Here is an 18786-nt window from a genome sequence, read left to right as displayed (position 1 = left end):
GGATACATAACCTCGTTTTCAGGCTAGTCTTCACAGGAATGAGGCTAAAATATGTGATGTCTTGTTGTTCCCAGTACTTCGCGGATTAGTACGATTCCAAGATGGCGGGAGATATGAGTGGATTTTGACACTTGTACATGTATTCGCTGCTGATTGTTCCAGATTTCCATGCTATTTTCACAGTTCGTGAGGTAAGTTTGTTTCTTTGAAATGCCTAACATTATAAGATCTAATGATTGTGCGTGATGAATGATCTTCGATCCGGGAAAAATACAGAAAAACAAACCACGTGTTGACCGAACTCAGATCGAACCTTAATTATGCACAGTGGCTATTCGTACGGCACCCGTAAGGCGACTTGTATTTGCTATTCGTACGGGAGTCCAAAGATTTCATAGGATTTCTCTGTAATTCCTGATTCTCGCTTATCCAGACTATTATATTTACCTTTAGAAGGAATAAGCGAATCCAGTGAGTGCCCTTTCTTTGAGCGAGATAAGTTTGCGTACTCTCTACTCACTAAGCGAACGAGCCACTCGCGACACTTCAAACTTTTTCCGAGCTACTAACATAAACTCGCACATGTCACGCAACCTCTTCTTCACAGATCAACTGGCTACAATTAGTACGCTGTAGCTTAAAAATGTGCGAAAAGAATTTCTTATACCTTATAAATAGTTATAATACACTGGCTTGGATCGGGGGGTAAGTGACAACTTGGTAATTCAATGAATTTGAACTCACGTTGGTAATCCCGTACGAATTATTCGTATTTTTGCTATTTATACGGGAATTCTTCTTCCCTCTATAGTAGGCGCAGTTTCAGTCATTGCAGTGAAAATTTATACCTGTGTCAGAAGGAGAGGTGTGTTCTGTTATCTTCAACATAATTTCTGTACGGAAATGCGAGTGTCCAATAGGTAAATTCTTCCATTAAGTGAAACTCCCATTTCGCGGCTTTCTGGCCGTACGAATAGCATCACGCAGGTTGGGAATACGGGAGTCCACGGAACTGCTTGATCAGTATACCACGGTCAGTATCAGTTGTCTTAATTTCTCAACCAGGTTAGCGATTCTTAAATTTAATGATAATTTTTACTGATACTCATAGGAATCCCAAATGAATAGCAAATACCAGTCGCTGTACGGTCTCTTCTAATCGCGTGACGTGTGCGTGAATATAGCGCAAAACAATTCAAGTGTCGCGAGTGGCTCGTTCGCTTAGTGAGCAGAGAGTACGCAAACTTATCTCGCTCAAAGAAAGGGCACTCACTGGATTCGCTTATTCCTTCAAAAGGTAAATATAATAATTTGGATAAGCGAGAATCAGGAATTACAGAGAAATCCTATGAAATCTTCGGACTCCCGTACAAATAGCAAATACAAGTCGCCGTACGGGTGCTGTACGAATAGCCACTGCGTTAATTATCTAATGATCATTTATGATCAGTCACAAAACTACCGAAGTTAAGACTTAGCAAAAGGCTTTCGAAGGCCATTATATAATGTCATTAACTAAGGCTAGATTGCAGAATACCCGGCCCACCAGCTCCACTAAGGCTAGATTGCAGAATAATCGGCCCACGGCACCAAATATCTTACTTGAAAAGCTGCTCCCGCGGTCCCGCAGTCGCTCGTTTTACTCACTTCATTATTTTAAATATCCATTGACTCTGGGACCGCGGGACTGCGGGCACACTTGTTTTACTCACTTCATTTAAATATTCATCGACTCTGGGACTGCGGGAGCACTCCTTTTTCAAGTAAGATATTTAGTGGGCCGGGTATTCTGCAATCGCTCTTAACTAATTTCAATTAATTTTATCGAATATTATCGATTATCAATTTTATCGATCTGCTATCCCGGTGTGTACGTGTAAATGTACTTTGCTACCTGAGCACATGCATTATTTGCCACTCATCCATTATAAAACCCTTTACAAATGGTGCGTGAGAAGAAAACGCCTGGGAACGCAAGAACCTCAACTCAACGTAAGATGCGTAGTTAAAGAAGACCATCATTGCAACATTTATTTATCAGTAAAAAAAAGTGAACTTTTGACTGCTTACGATTTTGAATAGTGGAATGTGCGGAAACACCTTTAAATTGAAGTCAAATACAGTCTATTAAAGTGAATAAAATGTACGTGTAAAGATGCAATATTACTAAGCACTTGTTCCTATAATAGCTTGAACACTCTGAACATTTGGAAAAAATTGTGCAAGCAAATGATACCAATTACTTGTAAGCCATTGATTGTTATCGTAAGTTGATGGCAATCTCTAAAAGGTCGCATAAATACGGTGCCTACTAATATTGAAGTATTTTTGCGCGGTTTATGGCTATGCGGGGAAAACAGATCTTAGCAAGGGCTATGAAAATCCAAAAAGAAAATTGGGGGTAGCCACGCATTTTCTAAAAAGTAGTAAAATATGTATGGCATCTTTTCCAAATTGAAGCTTATTAATTATCTCTGAAAAATGCATGGTTACCCCAAATTTTCTTTTTGGAGACTAAGAGCACTTGCTTAGTTCTGCTTTCTCCGTATAGTTTTAAACCATGCAAAAATATCCCTGTATTGGTAGGCACGACCCATAGGAATGCCGAGTATCTCAAGATGTGCAGAACGTATGCGTAGTAACAATAGTAGGCACCGTCCTTAATCGATATGGTTATTGATCATCAAATATATCAATAGAGATTCAGAAATTGGTATAATTTTGATTGGTATCAATGGATTATCATTGATTGTCAACGATCACCAATTTCTTTGATTGGGTACCCTGGGGATTGTGGTGAACTGAGGCAAACTTTAATCATTCTCTTTCTTACAAGAAAGGTTATTTAGTTTCATTAAGGTTTGGTTTTAGGGTTAGGGGTAGTTATTTACCTTGTTTATATACACTGTACAGTGTATCATGCATGCTTAGTGCTTGTACACTGTTCATGTATAATGTACAGTGTACATGACTTCATGTGTTTGTCTTTGTTAATTGATTCTAACACGATTACATTATTTTGTAAGAAGAACCAGTCCCTTTCAACTATACAAATACTAATAATTTATTTTCTTTATGGCCATGAATGCTTCAAATACTCAAGTTTGGTCAGTTTTTTTATGCAGAAAAAATTTAAATTAATATCTATGAAGTGTTGGTCAGGAGTAACTCACGTGCACTAAAATAAAGAAAAGTGATAATCATTTTTTTCTCAAAAACGAGACTGTAAAATAGGCAGCGAAACTTATAAGTTCTTACATGATAACCAGTCGTAGTCATTGTGCCAAAATAGAACTTACCTAGAGCAGTTTCCAATGCAAACTAGTCACTCAGTAGTTTTGGGTAAAACCCTTCAAGTGTTTTACTTATTTACAGACTCTATATTGTGGCATTATACACTTACAGTAATGAAGAGGAGAAAGAAATTAATAGAAATCATCTTGACCTTACTCATAGAAAAAGAACAAGCCACTGCCTCAAAAATACAATTGTGCTATCATTTAATTTTTATGTTTTCCAGGAAGCTGTTTTAAGATGGATGAAAGCTATTCTGTGGATACACTTGGCAAACCTAGGACTCAATACCGTTATGCTACTGCTGGTCAGTTTACACATGTACTGTACAGTGTATGTTTTCCGAGAAAAAATTGAGTTCCTTCCATCTTCTTTCAGTAAATTACAGATACATGTAGAGTATGATCCTTGTAAATTTCAGAGATCAAAAGTAATAATTAATAATAATAATAATAATAATAATAATAATAATATAATAATAATAATAGTGATAATGATGATGATAATAATAATAATAATAATATTTAATAATAATAATAATAATAATAATAATATTAATAATAATAATAATAATGATAATAATAATAATATTTTTATAGTGCTTATACACCTGTACATCACTGTTCAAAGCACTTCACAATAGCAAAACACCTAAAACTAATCAATGCACATGAAATAAATCAAAAACTAATTAAAACTTATTTCAGAATCCTGTAATTTATTAAGATAGGATAATTATTTTAATAACATGCAAGATACATTTCCTTAATACTTGTCAGTTTTTTTTCTGTATTTTTGCAGGGAGGTACACAGGACAACTGTCCCTCATCACTCAGCCACAGCTGTGTGAAGATTGCAACAGAAATCAAGCATCCAAGATCCAAGAATTAAATTCATTTGAACCTTTGAGAGAGGTGTGTTAAATATGGTTACATGTATTACTTTAATTAATGAATACTGCACAAAGGAAAATAAAAATAAATTAAATAAACAGATTTGACAAAATTAAACCAACAAAAAATTAAACCACAACATAGTATAAAAAACAAATAAGGGCCATGGAAACCTACATGTATTACAGTCAATCTACTGCACATCACACATGGCCAGTATTTAAATAAAGAGTTTTGAAATTAACTAATAAATGTCAGTTTGAACATGACCAGCGAGATTTCAGAGTTCCAGTTACGTAGGAATTTCCCTGGAGTTTGTTGACGATATAAAGCTATGAATTTACATTACAGCATTAAGTATTTCAAAAATAACAATTTTTGTTATAAAGATATGGACAAAAAATGTTATATACAGCATAGTAAGTTACAGCTGCTGAAACTTTGTGTGTGTAGTCCAATTTTCAGTCGGAACTGGATGTTCATAAACAGCAACTGGATGAGAGATACATGCTTTGCCAGTCATGCAATGACATCATCATTCAGCACTTGAAGACTCAAGCTGTGGATCTCAAAACATTCCTACTTGGAAATCATCTACAGCAGTCAAAATCTACTCCAACAAAGGTTGTTAAAACATTTTTATGTTGATTATTAAAATAAATGTTAATACAGTGTAAGCTCTCTTAATGGACACTCTGGTAAGCGGACAGCTCTACTTACAACTGCCTTCGCAAAACCCCGTTTGAACTTCCATACAAACTCTGTATAATTTACACACTCTCGTAAGCGGACATTCCGGTTAGCGGCTGCGGACACTTTCAGAGGTTATGATTTAAACTTTTCATTTGTTTTTAAGCTCCCGTAGGCCGACACCCGAAAGGAAATCCCAAAAGCCTCTGAATCTTATTTTAGTCAATCAACCTCACATCGCTGTTCGTCGCAATGATTTTACATCGGCATTATCGCGGCATTGCATAAGGCAATAAAACAAAAAATAATTTAATTTGGTGGTATTTTTTTGCATATTTCCCAATGTTTATTGTTAGCTGGGAAAGCTCCCGTAAGCGGCCATCTATCCCGTACACCTCTTGTGGCCGCTTACGAGAACCATTCCTCGTAAGCTGCCAGCTTCAGTTACGGACACCTTTTTCGCTTCCCGAGGGTGTCCGCCTACGAGAGCTTCCACTGTAATTGCATTATTTTATTATTACCGTATGTAGCCTGCTCTCAGGTGTTTTGATTGGAAGTTGGTGGAATTGTATCGTTTGTTGCATGTATCTGAACTGCCTCCAATTTTACTAAGTTGAAAACTCTAAAACAATATTGATACGTGTACACTATCTGATAGTTGGCTGATATTTACGTTTTGGCTCACTAGCTGAAAAGTACCACTGCCACAACTCTGACAGAAGCCATTTTAGTTTTTACCACCCTAAGGAATACCAAACCACAAATTTTAACCATTAAAAGGTACATGTACATGTACGATGATCACCCCTGTCATTTTTATATGAGAGCCCCCACCCCACCCCACCCCTGGCAATTTTTCTTATTATTGCAGCCTTTAATTTTCAAAGTTTTTGTCCATTTTTTATGCAGTCACAGTTTTATGACAACCTGACTTTTTCTACATGTACATGATGAAACTGTAGCTAGATTGAGATTTTGATGTCTACTGAAAGCCAAGTAATATTTATGGGGATTGTGCAATTCTGAAAACTAAATAATTTTATAGACATACACCTGATGTTTACAGATACATGTAACATTTACGGCAATATTTGTAAACAATGAACAACTGCAAATATGACAGCAAATAGGACATCATTGAATTACTGACAGTTAATACCACTCATTATACACATTGTTAAGTAAAAGGAGGTACTGTACCATCCTAAGGTAACATTAAACAAGCTTTATTGAACATGATATCTAGTATTCTACTATTTGTATTTCTTCTCAGCTCCTAAAAAGGTCTTCATTACCAGAGTCTTTTTCTCTGCTGCTGGCTCAACTTTCTTGTGTTTTACTAGCTTCAATGCTGGTTTGTTCTGAATTCTCTCTCTCTGATGGCCACCACACATATGGTAAGTCACACAACAGTTTAATTAACGAGACTTAGTCCAGTCAGGAGTGCAGAAATTGTTGTCAAATTGCTTTATTTGACCACCTTAGTCTCCTAAGTGTCCAGTGCTTTCATGGTATTTTTGGTTGTTTCTTATTAGAATGGGGTTTTAATTATAGACTGAAATACTAACCGGCAATCATTAGGACCCAGGCACATATAGCATAGTAGTAGTACAAATTGTCTTCAGAGAGGGCCTTTTTTTTTCACAAACAGGGGACCATGGCTATTTGTAATAAACACCATTATGCAGAATGTAAGAGTTGACATTTTTTAAAAAAGGCTTCATGATATGTACAGTGCATGCAACCTAACAACCTGTCTTTCTACATGTACCGTAAATGATCTAATAAACGCCCCCTCTCTTATGAATGTCTCCTATCTAACTAACGCCCCCCTAAGCTGACAAGTTTGTATTAAACGCCCCTCTCTAACAAACGCCCCCAGTCTAATAAACGCCCCCTTCCATGAAAACCACACATAAACTAGAAACAGATGTTAACACTACAATCAATCAATTTATTTGCCTTCTTGCTTAATTAACACTGGTGTGCGAGTTGCGTCGTGCTCAATTTCCAGTTCAAAGTGAGGATAACGCTCTTTAATGTTCTTGATCTCTGTGCTTAGTATATCAGCAATTTTCTTTCGGCTCGTCCTAGCATTGTAGCATCCCGGAATTACAAGGCCTACTTCACGTTTGACTTGATAGTCTGCTGAAGCTCTGACATTTGGGTTATTATAATATCGTATTGTTACAGTTATTAGAATAAACGCCTCTCTCTTTTAAATGCCTCTTACATCTTTTAAACGCCCCCCTCAGACCCTTGAAATTCAATAAACGCCCCCGGCGTTTATAAGATCATTTATGGTAATTATTTTATAAATGGTCTTACAGCTGTAGATAGTGAAATTGATATTAATATTATTTTACATTTAACACAGTTCTACAGCTGTACAAAACAAAGTCATGTAGATTTGATTGATGTGCCAAATGATAATATTATAATTATTTCTATTAATTACTTTTGCAGTACATGTAATTCTCAGTGGAATGCCACATCTAGTCAGAATAATTCACTCTATGAGAAGCTTGTCTGCTCAAGTGGCTGTTAAACTTAAAGGGACTGTGTCAGTTGGGTCACATGTGCATGCATAAAAGTCTGTTTGAGTCTAATTTGCATGTGTAGCTTGTTGCAGGAGATTTGCTTAAATTCCGCTGTTGCAGAAACTTTCAAAAATATCATAACAAACAGCTTCATCTGGACTGAAGAACATAGTTATGTGAATAAAAAATTCAGCTAACTTTCCAAAGATGAATGCAATTCAAACAGATGAAAACAGCTTCCTGAACTCTCCAATGGTATTTTGAAAAAGTTGTGCCAACGATTTCAAAATGCTTGTCATTAATACGGGAATGCACCTGGGGTGATGTATAGGCCCTTAATTAAGGGACAGTTAACCTTTGTGTACAGTCTCTGTTTGAACATTTCAGGTGAGCTTTTCAGTTTCTGGAACAGTTCTCTGTTGAGCGGGGATGCATTGTTCTCCAATTTTAGCACCACTAAAGTCATTAGCATGGCAAAGCATTTAGCACTTCACCTTACCAGTGCAGTTAGAGTCAGGGCAAGATTTTGGGAGAGGGGCAAGGAACTCTTGCTCTGTTTGTCAAGTAAGTTATGGTGATAATAACGATGACGATTGCACTGATTTTCTTTTGGGGGGGGGGGGGGTGGGGATCTTCGTTGTTTTTTTTGTAACTGGGTCAGTCATAAGCACATGAAAGTGTATCCCCTAATTATAACTAGTCACCTCTTCTCTTTCCATTTTCTTTGCTTCTTTTTTTATTGCCGTGATAAAGTTCACAAAATTTCAATTTGACTTTAACATGAGTAAGGACTGAAGAGACAAGAAACCTGAAAGACAAGGAAAAATGAAAAGCCGTAAACTTGAGTTTACCAGTTTATTAAATTTGTATATAATAATTATATAATTATATACAAATTTAATAAACTGGTAAACTTATTTTGATTGGTTTTGGTTTTATTGTCATCACGTTGTGTCCCACTGCACTGTAGATGAAGATATTACATGTATCTAAATTGGTACTTAAATAATATCCTGATCGGTTTGTTGTGGTAGTGACCTAGTGAAATATCACAAGTAACACTCTATCATACAAAGCACTGCCAATCCTTTGGATTCATATAAAGTAATTTATCTGATTGCTATTTGTTGTTGTTAATTTAAGTTAAATTTGTAGCAATACGTTAATGTGTTGCAAAGCTTCGATGTTTGGAACCAGCAGAGAAATGACAATGGCAACTAAAATAAATCAATAGTTAACTGTTCAGTCACATTGTTTAGATCTCTGTTTACAGTAAGTTATTTGTGATGCATGCTAACTTATTATGATTCATAGAATCTGATTGCATGTTGAAAGGGCATCTCCATTCCCTGATGAAAAGCATGTATTCTTATAATCGATTATAAATGAGGCAATCAAATTTGGTTTGGCACTTTTTAAGTACCCAAATACTGTACATGTAACTTAAACAGAGATCAGCTAAAATATTTATTTTCAGTTTTCATTGTCATTGCTCATCTTGATAATGATGTTCACAAATGGCAACACATTAATTAATTTTAAATTATAGTTATTTTAATTAAGTTAATTTAGCTAATGTCTTTTCTGTTTTACAAGGTTTAACAAGGAGACGATACCTGCATGTCTGTTTGCTTTGTTTGCTGTTAAATATACTCATATTTTTAAGGAGAAAATCCAGGTATGAAACTGTCCGAGTATTAGTATCACATGATGTTTTTCGTTATTAAAATCAACTCAGGTTACATGCAGTTTTCTTCCTTCTGTTTGTTTGATTTGGCTATTTTCACACTCATTTGAGCTTTTCTCAATCAGTTGTACAGAGTACCTACATGTACTATAGAATTTTTGTTTATTTATGTTTTAAAATTTTGCAGATTTGGTGTTTTGATTTTGCTATCTTGGACATGTCTGTCTGTGTTGAGATGCTGGTGGGTTTCTGTTTTATTAACACTATGCTTTTTATTTTTACATAGGCAGGTGAAAATAAACGATAAAACCGAACAACGTTTTGGAGTCGTCATGACGCCATTATCAAGTTCGAAGTAAAAGAAATAAATACTTCGAACTTGATAATGGCGTCATGACGACTCCAAAACGTTGTTCGGTTTTATTGTTTGTTTTCACCTGCCTATGTATAACTAAACCTTTTTATTTTTCCTTTCTTTTTTTTGGTTAATTTCCAAAAACATTCACTACTAATAAATATTATTCACTGTGGCTTGGAACATTTTGCTTTTCTTGCTTAAAGAAGAATGAAGAACTTTGGGTGTTGGTTTTCATAAGTGAATTGCTCACTTCTGTTATTTCATGATTTAGTCTCTTTCATGAGTTAGATTTAATATAATTTATAATTTTTCCAAAAGTAGAAGGTGTAGATCGTGCAAAAAATTTAATGTGCTGAAGGCATGTCTGAGTTTAATTTTGTAAAGGAAAAGGATCTGAAAGTTTTCAAAGTTTAGCAAGCTGAGACATAAGCTTGAAACTAAAAATAATTATTATTAAGTTATTTCTGTAATAAGAAAAGCATACACATATGCATCACAAATCTACAGTACATACACTGTAATGCTGTAGTCATGCACGTTGGACATACGTATGTACATGTAATCTTGTTCTCATTTTAGCACTTAATTTACATGTATCAGATGAATGCATATTCTTATACATTGTACATGTGGCTGTTAAGTTTGACATCAATGATATGGCTTACAGGTACTTGCTCTTGTAATCCAATCTAAAATGCACTCCATCTTATTGTTTTGTTTAGTGAAAAGTCTGTAATGAAAGCAATATGAACAGCAACAATAAAACAAAATGTTAGTAATAATTTTAATATTTCAGGGAAGTGTTTTGGTTGAATGCAGACTGCAATTGGAGATTTACTGGTGCGGTGTTTTGTTGGTCTCTCAATGCAAGCTTGTTTCTAGTCTCTCTCCTTTCTTATTCAAGAGCACTGGGCACAAGGAAGAGGAGAAGGTAACTGAAGATTTAAACCCTACATGAGAGGTCAACATTATGTTTCCTCTTACACTGACAATTTATAGTTAATTCAGCTTGGTTTACACATTCAACAAAAGGCATTAGCACAAGCAATTGAAGGGCTGAGAGCATACTAACAGTAATTGACCCAAATGACTTTTCCAGATTGCTTTTTCTTGTCCGGAGGTTTTGCATGTGGCCTTGGGTTCCTTCAGGAAACATTGCTCCATTGTTTAATTCCCTGCTGACACTTCGTTTTGTGATAAAAACAGACATCTTGCCCACAATTGCATGTTTTTATTGCAAACAAAGCGCAAAGCAGCGGATACAACATTATAGCAAGGTTTTCTCGAGGAATTCAAGGCCACATGCAAAACCTCCGGTGAATGTGAGCTAAAACAACTAAAAGCTATCTGAATTGCTCCCAGCCCTTCATATTTTCAACATTCAACTAAAAGCTGTGACCATGCACAGGATTTCCTACGTACAGTAATGCTTTACCGATAAACGGGTAAATTAAAATAAACGGAATGCAAACGAAACAAACAAATTACACATTATTTACTGTCAGAACAACAAATGAACTAATTTTCTTTTATGCTGACCTCGTAACATACGTTAACTTTTTTTACAATTAATAAGTTCTTCCTTCCTTTTGCTTTTTCATTTTGTCCTTTTTCTTTCTTTTCTTTTCTTTTCTTTCTTTTTTGCCTGCTATCTAGAACCTAAATTAGCCAGGGAGCTAACAAGACAACCTAATGGTTTATTTAGCTTCCTTGCTTTACACGTTAATTTAACTAATAATTAATTTAATTTATATAACACCATTAAAAGATTGTAATAATCAACATGTAAATACAAAAAAAGCACAAATAAGCATTATCAAACATTATCAAACATTATCAAACGGTTAACTAAAAGCATGAAAAAGCCTGCACAAGATATTAATTTTGTTTTAAGCCAGTACAAGTCTTCCCTTTGAAATTACAATATGAGACCTGGGTCCAGTAGAGGTAGAGTATGAACAACAGTTAAATTTCAGTTTGCCATTGAGGGTGGCCACAGATTTTTTTTACGTTGTTCTTGCATGGGGCTTTTTTGTTATTAAAAAATCAGGTGTGATGCTTTTTGGCATTTTTGCTGTTATGTGTGGTGCTTAACTGGGAGTGGTGCTGTTTTGAGGAAATTGCACTACTAACTTGCTGGGCAGAAGTAGCCTGTTCCAGGCTCCTGGAGAGAAGCGCGAAGGAGAGGGCGAGGGGGGTCGTTTTCGTCCCCTCGCTCTCTCCTTCGCCGTCTCCCTAGGAGCCTGGAACAGGCTAGGGCAGAAGAAACTACACACACTGTGCTTGTTCTGGCTACGGTTTCGTTCATGAGAAAATGCACGTGTAATTGTATAGTTCAGTTATATCACTTGCTTAACTAAAAGTAGGTGATAACAATATTATTATTATGGATTGTATGTACATGAAATACAATATTTCAAGAGCTTGATTATAACGTAAGAATTGTTCGTAAATGATTTCAGATACCAGCTTCCGTCAAGTCAGGCCAACAGCCCAGAAAAGCATCTTAAAACAGAACCTGGAATTTTAGAAACAGACAATGAGGTGAGATCTCCCGGAAAGTCCCTATAATATTGTTTGTTTGTTTGTTTGTTTGTTTGAAGGAATCATGCTTTATAGTATACTGGTAATGATAATAATTATGATGATGATGATGATGATGATGATGATGATGATGATGATGACGAGCAAGGGCTATTGAAATCCAAAAAGAAAATCCTTATTTGCAATGTATTCCTCTACTAATTGGGACAATCGGACGGTATTTCATGATCATTTTGTTTGTCGTATAGTTTGATCTGCAGACTACCACAGCCTCCAGTGATAAATTGGCAACTGGATTAGACTGCAACTTGAATGGCCTGTCATTAGGTTTATCAGCAAAAAGGAAGAACGGATACAACAGGGATTTATCACCAGCTAACTCTGATCGGGCAGGTACGTAAATAAAATAACTAAATAAACAAACAAACAAATGAATAGATAGATAATCAACTTTGTTTGACGAAGGTGACACTTAACAGTGTGACAATGACTGAAAAACCTGTGGCCCTCAGATTCCAAATCGAACTGGAATTTAGAAATGTCGGTTTTTGGGGAGAGGGGAAAACTGGAGCTCCCGGAGGAATCAACTCCCGGAGCAAAGACGCGACCTGAACCCCCCTCCCCCCCCCTCCCCCCAACCCTCAAATATAAACGGCATTTAAGGAATTTTGCACGGCTGAAGTCAACAGCCAACCTGGTCATAGTTGTTCAAAACATGGATGACGTTTATCCAGTGGATAAGTCGCTATTCAGCGGATGAAATGCAGTAGTTGGATTCCTTTTTATACACTGGATATAGATTTATCTGCTGGATAAAAGATCCACAGACCTCAAAAGCGTGAGTCCGCACCTTGCACAGCACAATGTTAAAACAACACCACAGCAAAACACTGCTCAGTAGTACCTTCACATGTGCATGCGCCTCCAGTTTTGGCCCCGTGGTATACAGCTGTTTCATTGAACGTTGTCGGATCAAAGTATAAAGCTATAAGAAGAGACCTCAAGATTCTGTGGATTTTTTTTATGAATAAGTCCATCAAAATCAGCTATGCCTCGTCCGTCCAGTGAAGATATACGGTGGCGAGCCATTTGGATGAAAGAAATGTTAGGATATCAAATGGATGAGGTAGCAGCCTCTTTGAAGACGTCTGTAAGCTTTAAACTTTGATCCGATAACGTTAATTGAAATAGCTGTACATGTATTTCCGAATGGTCTGACGTTCTGTAATCTCGACTCTAATTAGAGGCAAACGGCCAGAAGAGATGGCAGAAATTCAGTAATCTGTATGTATGTTCCTTAGGATCCTTTTGGAGTCACACTGTCGGCAATGGCTGTAAGGAATCGCCACTGGTATCCATGCACCAAAGGCCTCTCATAGTCCCCGCCACGCTGCACTACTCTGGCCTTCAACAAGGAGTGAATGCGAATCATACACAAGGATCGGCGAGTGGTAAGGGCTGTGATATGTCTACAATGCATTTTTGAAAAGCGGTGACGAAACGAAAACGTCAATTGAAAATATTTATACTTCATTTTATTTGTGCTACTATACATGTACTTCGCGATTATTTGTACTCGTTCAACTTGTACAAAAACTACCCAGGAACCAGACTGGGAGGTGTGGTGTTAGAGCTAAGAAATAGAATGATAAATTCACCGTGGTGTGATCATGTTCTCGACAAAACCTTGAATTTGGTCATTTCAAGTTGTTATTTTGCAGAGGACGGCAAAGAAATGTACAAAAAGTTTAACGTACGTGCAGCGTGATTTTTTCTCCTCATTGATTAAACCTATTGTTTTGCGGCGTTATCGTTGCCGTCGCCGTCGTCGCTGTTTCAGGTCTCTGTTAGGAACTTTAAGAAACGGCGACGGCGACGCCAACGAAAACGTCGCTTGAGAATATAAGTTCGCGTTACTTGTACTACATCGCTTTACATCGCTACATCGCTACTTGTACTACATCGATTATTCCAATTCGTTTAGGTTGTGCAATGTGGCTGAACTATCCAGTGACAGAACGAGGGAGAATGGCGTTCAAGTTGAAACAGAATGAAAAATTTACCGTCATGTGCTCACGCTTTCCATAAAACCTTGAATTTGGTCATTTTACGTGGTTTTTGGCCGAGTAGATGAAAAAATGTACCAAAATTTATAACGCACGTACAGGGCCATTTTTTTCTCATTAAATCCTATTCCTCGTTGCCGTCCCCACAGTAGTTTCTTAAACTCTATAATCGGAGAAGGGTCACATTTTTCCGGGACCCGCGGCTGCGTGGTGTGTAAGTTTGCACAGAAACCTTTTGAAGGTGCTGTATGGATGGACGGACGGACAGACAGGCGGACGAACGGACGGGCGGATGGATGGATAGATGGGATGAAAAACACCAAGCTGTTTAAAATTCTTTTTCTTTCAGTCTCTCGAACCCATGGTATCAACTCGTTTACGATGTCTTCAGATGATGATTCTTCATCAGAATCCATGGATGAAGAGCTCTCGGGCCAGGTGAGAAACCACGTTTTCCACGTTTTCCCTCGCTTTTCATCGACTGACAGCGACAAATTCAGCGTTCCTGGAAATACTAGGGAGCTGACGATGACGGCGACGGCACCAAGAGCGTCACTGTTAAAATGAATTCGCGTTTTTCAAACGTTCGTCGCGATTATTCTAACTAATTAGTCAAATGCAGGGGAAATTTCTTGGAGTTGAATTCTTGGAGACCGCACCCAAGTTAAGAAGAGAAAGAAAAATTTCTCTTCGTGTGTTTACGTCCTCCAAAATCGTACCATCAGGAAATTTCACGTCCCAGTCATGCAGTGACGTCAAAGAATTGTACCAGAAAGTGTAATGCACGCGCAGAGTTGTTGCTTTGGTTTTTGAGCCTATTGCTTTTTTGACGTCTCCGTTTCGCCTTCGTCGTCGTTGCTAAAGCTCCCTACTGTGGTACCTTGCACTAAACTGAAAGTATTCACGCCCGCCCAAGTGAAACAAGCGCGTTAACGACAGCTTAAACATGCAGCCAGTTCTAAGTGCGGGAACACGTACGCTTGCTAAAACACGATGCATTTGACCTTCGCACTTAACTGCATTGTACATGTAGCTGGGGGAGAAAAGCGTGCAAGCTTTAATTGGCTGCAAAAACGGTGGAAGATTTGTCTTTTACCAGAGTACTAAAACAAGCAAACGCTATGTCAAAGAGTCAACGAGGAAAGTGTTACGCGGCGCGATAAAGAGCCCTTAAAGTTCTTTGCATGTGCAAGTGGGGAAGCACGCACCGCGAACAAAAATGTTTCTGGAAAGAATCGGAAAGATTTTTTTGCTTTTCGGTCGCAAAAAACTTTTCCAAATGATAATAGACAGACCATGCATTACAGTCATGCACGTAACTAAAGCAACTGCGAAAAGAAAGCCTGAATAAAATTTATGCCTTATTTTTGCGGCTGTCACATGCAATTTAAATAAATGAATTTCATGTGTTACACCTCCTTTAGCATGTTTCATGTGCAAGCAAACGGGAAAAGATTTAGAAAGCAATTGTGTTGCAAAGTTTCTGCAGCAATGGGGAGGTAAAGCGTCGCGTTTACGGTAATCGGCGATCATCCTCGTCATTAACACTTCCTCGTATGAAATAATGAATGAAAGAGGCAAGTGTAAAGTAATTCTCGTGTTTGTCGCTAATGCGAAACTTCTCAACTTCACTGTGAAACGGAAGCGTTGACCGGCAAACGAATTACAGGGTGGTCACGTGGTGGTCATTTGTGATGATAAATCTCACCAAATTCAATGTTACCAAGTGAATTATAAGCCAGTCTGCATTGCATTCTAGTCAATCGGGATGCAGAAGCTGGTAGGTAGGATTGCTGTCTGAATCCATTTTCAAATTTCTGCAATCCCGGCTTTAGTGAGCATAGCTCCCGTCTTAACAACCGCTCATTCATCTTGAGTAAAAACAAGTAAGAGTTAATGTTTTCTTTTGCGGAGTTTTGTGCTATCTAGTACCATAATCTAAACGGTGCGAATTAATTGATTTGAAAATATTGGCGGCTGTTGGCCGAAAGGCCAAATTAGCGCAATTTAAGGTTGGCAAGCTTATAAAAAATGCCGCAATCAAGCAAAAAACGAAAATCCTCCCTCCCGGAATGGACGCCATATGTGGGTTGAGATTGTTGTTGGTTCTCACCTCTAATCCGAGGGTTTTTCTCCGATTGCTCCGGTTTTCCTCCCTCCACAAAAACTAGCCTTTTCAAATTCCCATTCGCCCTGGAACTCGCAGTCATCTTTGAACGAGTTCCTAGAGAGCTCTCTTTGGTGCTTCGTGGGTAAACAAATTGCTCTTACCATGTTTACATTTTGTTGTTGTTACGAACGTGGCACAAAACGATCTTTGTTCGCATCAGAGTGGAAGTCATGACTCCCCGCGCACTAGAAGGATGCTCAGAAAGAAAATAATATAAAATAAAATAAACTAAAAAGTTAGGGAGAGACGAGGGCAAGCTGAGCCATTTATGTTCTGTTGGCAGAATGTTCGCGATGTTCAAACATACCAATAGGCCATTTCCTAGTTGCTGTGTATCTCATTATGAAAGCGAGGCTAAGTGCAAAAGCTTTTCATATGAAAATTAGTTTTGTTGACTTTCACAATGAGGTTCACAGCAACTTGGAAATGGCCTATTTCCTTTAGTTTATCATGCACTGGTGAACGATAACTTTATTTGTTCGGTATAGGGAGAAATCAGACAAGTCCACATAAAAGAACGCGCAATATCAGATAGATCCTTCGATAAAGCCATGTCCTAGAAACAGCCAGTTAAAAAAAGTTGTGTACGGTAGACCTTGTACGCCCAAGTTAGTTGAAAACAACAACAACAACAAAAAAGTTAAAAACGTGGCTCTTTCATACGCACCTGTGAAACTAACTACTTCCCGCACACGACCCAATTTTTTGAAATTATAGTGAAAGATTGTGTCAAATTGTGGAGGGCATTAAAAGGTTCCAAACTTGAATTCTCAAACTACAGCTTGGCATAGTAATGCTAATAATAATGTTAATAATAATTTATCATGCACCGGTGAACGATAACTTTACTTGTTCGGTATAATAGGGAGAAATCAGACAAGTCCACATCAAAGAACGAACAATTAGATTTTGAGCTCGAGATTTCTATCGCGTGATAGCTGATGAGGGCGCAGCCCGAATCAGCTATCACGCATAGAAATCGAGAGCGAATAATCTAATTGTTTTAGTATAAACCTACTAGTCGGTCAAAACTAAACAAGAAAATTATTTATTTCCTCATCGCAGACACTTCGAAAACGCGACGAAGCGGCCGCCATTTTGTTGAAAACCACTACTCGCTATCTATCACAGAATACATAGCGAGTAGCGTAGCCAATCAGAGAACGGCATTCGTGATAGAACACTAGTAGATTTAGCAGATAGATCCTTCGATAAAAGGTTCCCAGCTTGAATTCTCAAACTACAGCTTGGCATAATAATGTATTTTCGCCAAGTTTAATGACCGCAGATGTGGTACATTGGACCTTACACGTATAACTCCTCAGATTTAGGGGTACCTGTTAATCTTGAGACATAAGAGAGTGGAAAGGTCTTTCTTTGTTCTTAAATGTGATTTATGATTGTAAACACTTCTCGTTTTTTTTTTATGTAACATAATCAATGTATAAAAAAAGTGAACTTAAAAACATGTCAAGTTACAGGCGTTACGCGTCCTTTCAAACACGCGATTAAAAAGTAATAACTGTGTGTAAACTGATCTTTTTAAATTCAATTTCTCTTTCATTTTCACAGAATTTGCCAATTTGCAACGAGAAGCAAACAGCCCTAGAGGAACCACGAAGGAAGACACAACGGTCTCCATCTTCCTCTAAAACACAAGCGTCGAGATTCGTAACCGCAAGGACATTCTTGCTAATTGCAAGCTTACTTTTAAATTCATATTTTATAGTTTCGTTTACCGAATGGCCCATCCGGATTTTACAATCTCTGTGGAAGATTATGAAAAGATAACAATATTTTCTTCGAATATTTTTTTACAAACATATATTTTATTTAGAAGAAGAAGGTGCTGTTAAAGTGAGGAGAAACTCTTCGAGTCCACCCATGACTGAAAATAGACAATTCGACGTCTTCACAACTTCGATGGCAACGACAATGTCACCAGCAAAAGGTTTATGGAGCGAAAAGTGCCTCCGTGTGTGTATCTTAAATTTGTTACTTATTTTCCTACTCTCAGCCAAAGAAAAAAAAGCGATGTGAAACGTGAATTACTTACCTTAAAATCTCCTGCAGTGTACCAGCAGATCTGCGCCTTTCAAAAGCTCTATTTTCACTGGACCCTGATAACCTGCAGCTGCATTGTTTTTTAGGGCTGGGATCATTGTTCTGTTGTTCGTTCTTTTGTCTTCTCGACCAACCATGTAAGACATTGCAAACGGTGCAGATCTCCCCCACTGTTCTAGCTGAACCAATGAAAACCAAGTGGGTGCATACACGCTGTCAAAGACTACTTGGCGATTGTTGGAATTCGTTCAATTTTCCCACTGTGGGAGAATCTAGCCTCCCACGCAGTCGTTTTTAGGGGACTCGTATTACCTCCTCCCCACAAAGGAAAGAAAAGAGGAGGTAATACGATTCCCCTAAAAACGACTTCGTGGGAGGCTAGGGAGAATGTGAATTCCTGGCTGAGTTAAGTTCAAGTTTTGAGTTACGATTCAAATCCTGGCTGATTCGTTCACATTTAGTAGTTGGTTACCTCAACAA

At 37.6% G+C, this 18786-nt stretch overlaps 1 protein-coding gene across 2 annotated transcripts; it reads left to right on the top strand.

Annotated features, from left to right (window-relative positions):
• Positions 1–72: 72 nt before the first annotated feature.
• LOC146453308 (uncharacterized) lies at positions 73–18573 on the top strand. 2 transcript variants are annotated; one of them, XM_085096761.1, is made up of 14 exons: positions 73–191; positions 3521–3601; positions 4096–4208; positions 4653–4811; positions 6151–6274; positions 7805–7981; positions 9014–9095; positions 9292–9345; positions 10259–10393; positions 11925–12006; positions 12255–12399; positions 13308–13457; positions 14422–14510; positions 17815–18573. In XM_085096761.1, the coding sequence occupies exons 2-14, from the start codon at positions 3535–3537 to the stop codon at positions 18031–18033; spliced, it is 1596 nt and encodes a 531-aa protein (XP_084952887.1). In that variant the 5' UTR covers positions 73–191; positions 3521–3534; the 3' UTR covers positions 18034–18573. The 2 variants fall into 2 exon arrangements, with proteins under 2 accessions (XP_084952887.1, XP_084952886.1); XM_085096760.1 differs by having other exon boundaries at positions 4641–4811.
• The last annotated feature ends 213 nt before the right edge of the window (positions 18574–18786 follow it).

This window comes from Pavona decussata, unplaced genomic scaffold (genome assembly GCF_977016875.1).
Source record: "Pavona decussata unplaced genomic scaffold, jaPavDecu1.1 SCAFFOLD_338, whole genome shotgun sequence".
In the NCBI taxonomy this organism is placed as follows: domain Eukaryota; kingdom Metazoa; phylum Cnidaria; class Anthozoa; order Scleractinia; family Agariciidae; genus Pavona; species Pavona decussata.
Note: the sequence above shows the minus strand (reverse complement) of the source record. Positions and strands in the feature narration are given on the sequence as shown.

What these genes read in the sequence shown, in the direction of transcription:
- LOC146453308 (XM_085096760.1), top strand. Translation starts at nt 3,535, where the DNA reads ATGGATGAAAGCTATTCTGTGGATACACTTGGCAAACCTAGGACTCAA. An exon ending in TGATGGCCACCACACATATG is followed by an intron (nt 6,275 to 7,804) that starts GTAAGTCACACA and finishes TGAACATTTCAG; the next exon opens with GTGAGCTTTTCAGTTTCTGG. An exon ending in GGCACAAGGAAGAGGAGAAG is followed by an intron (nt 10,394 to 11,924) that starts GTAACTGAAGAT and finishes AAATGATTTCAG; the next exon opens with ATACCAGCTTCCGTCAAGTC.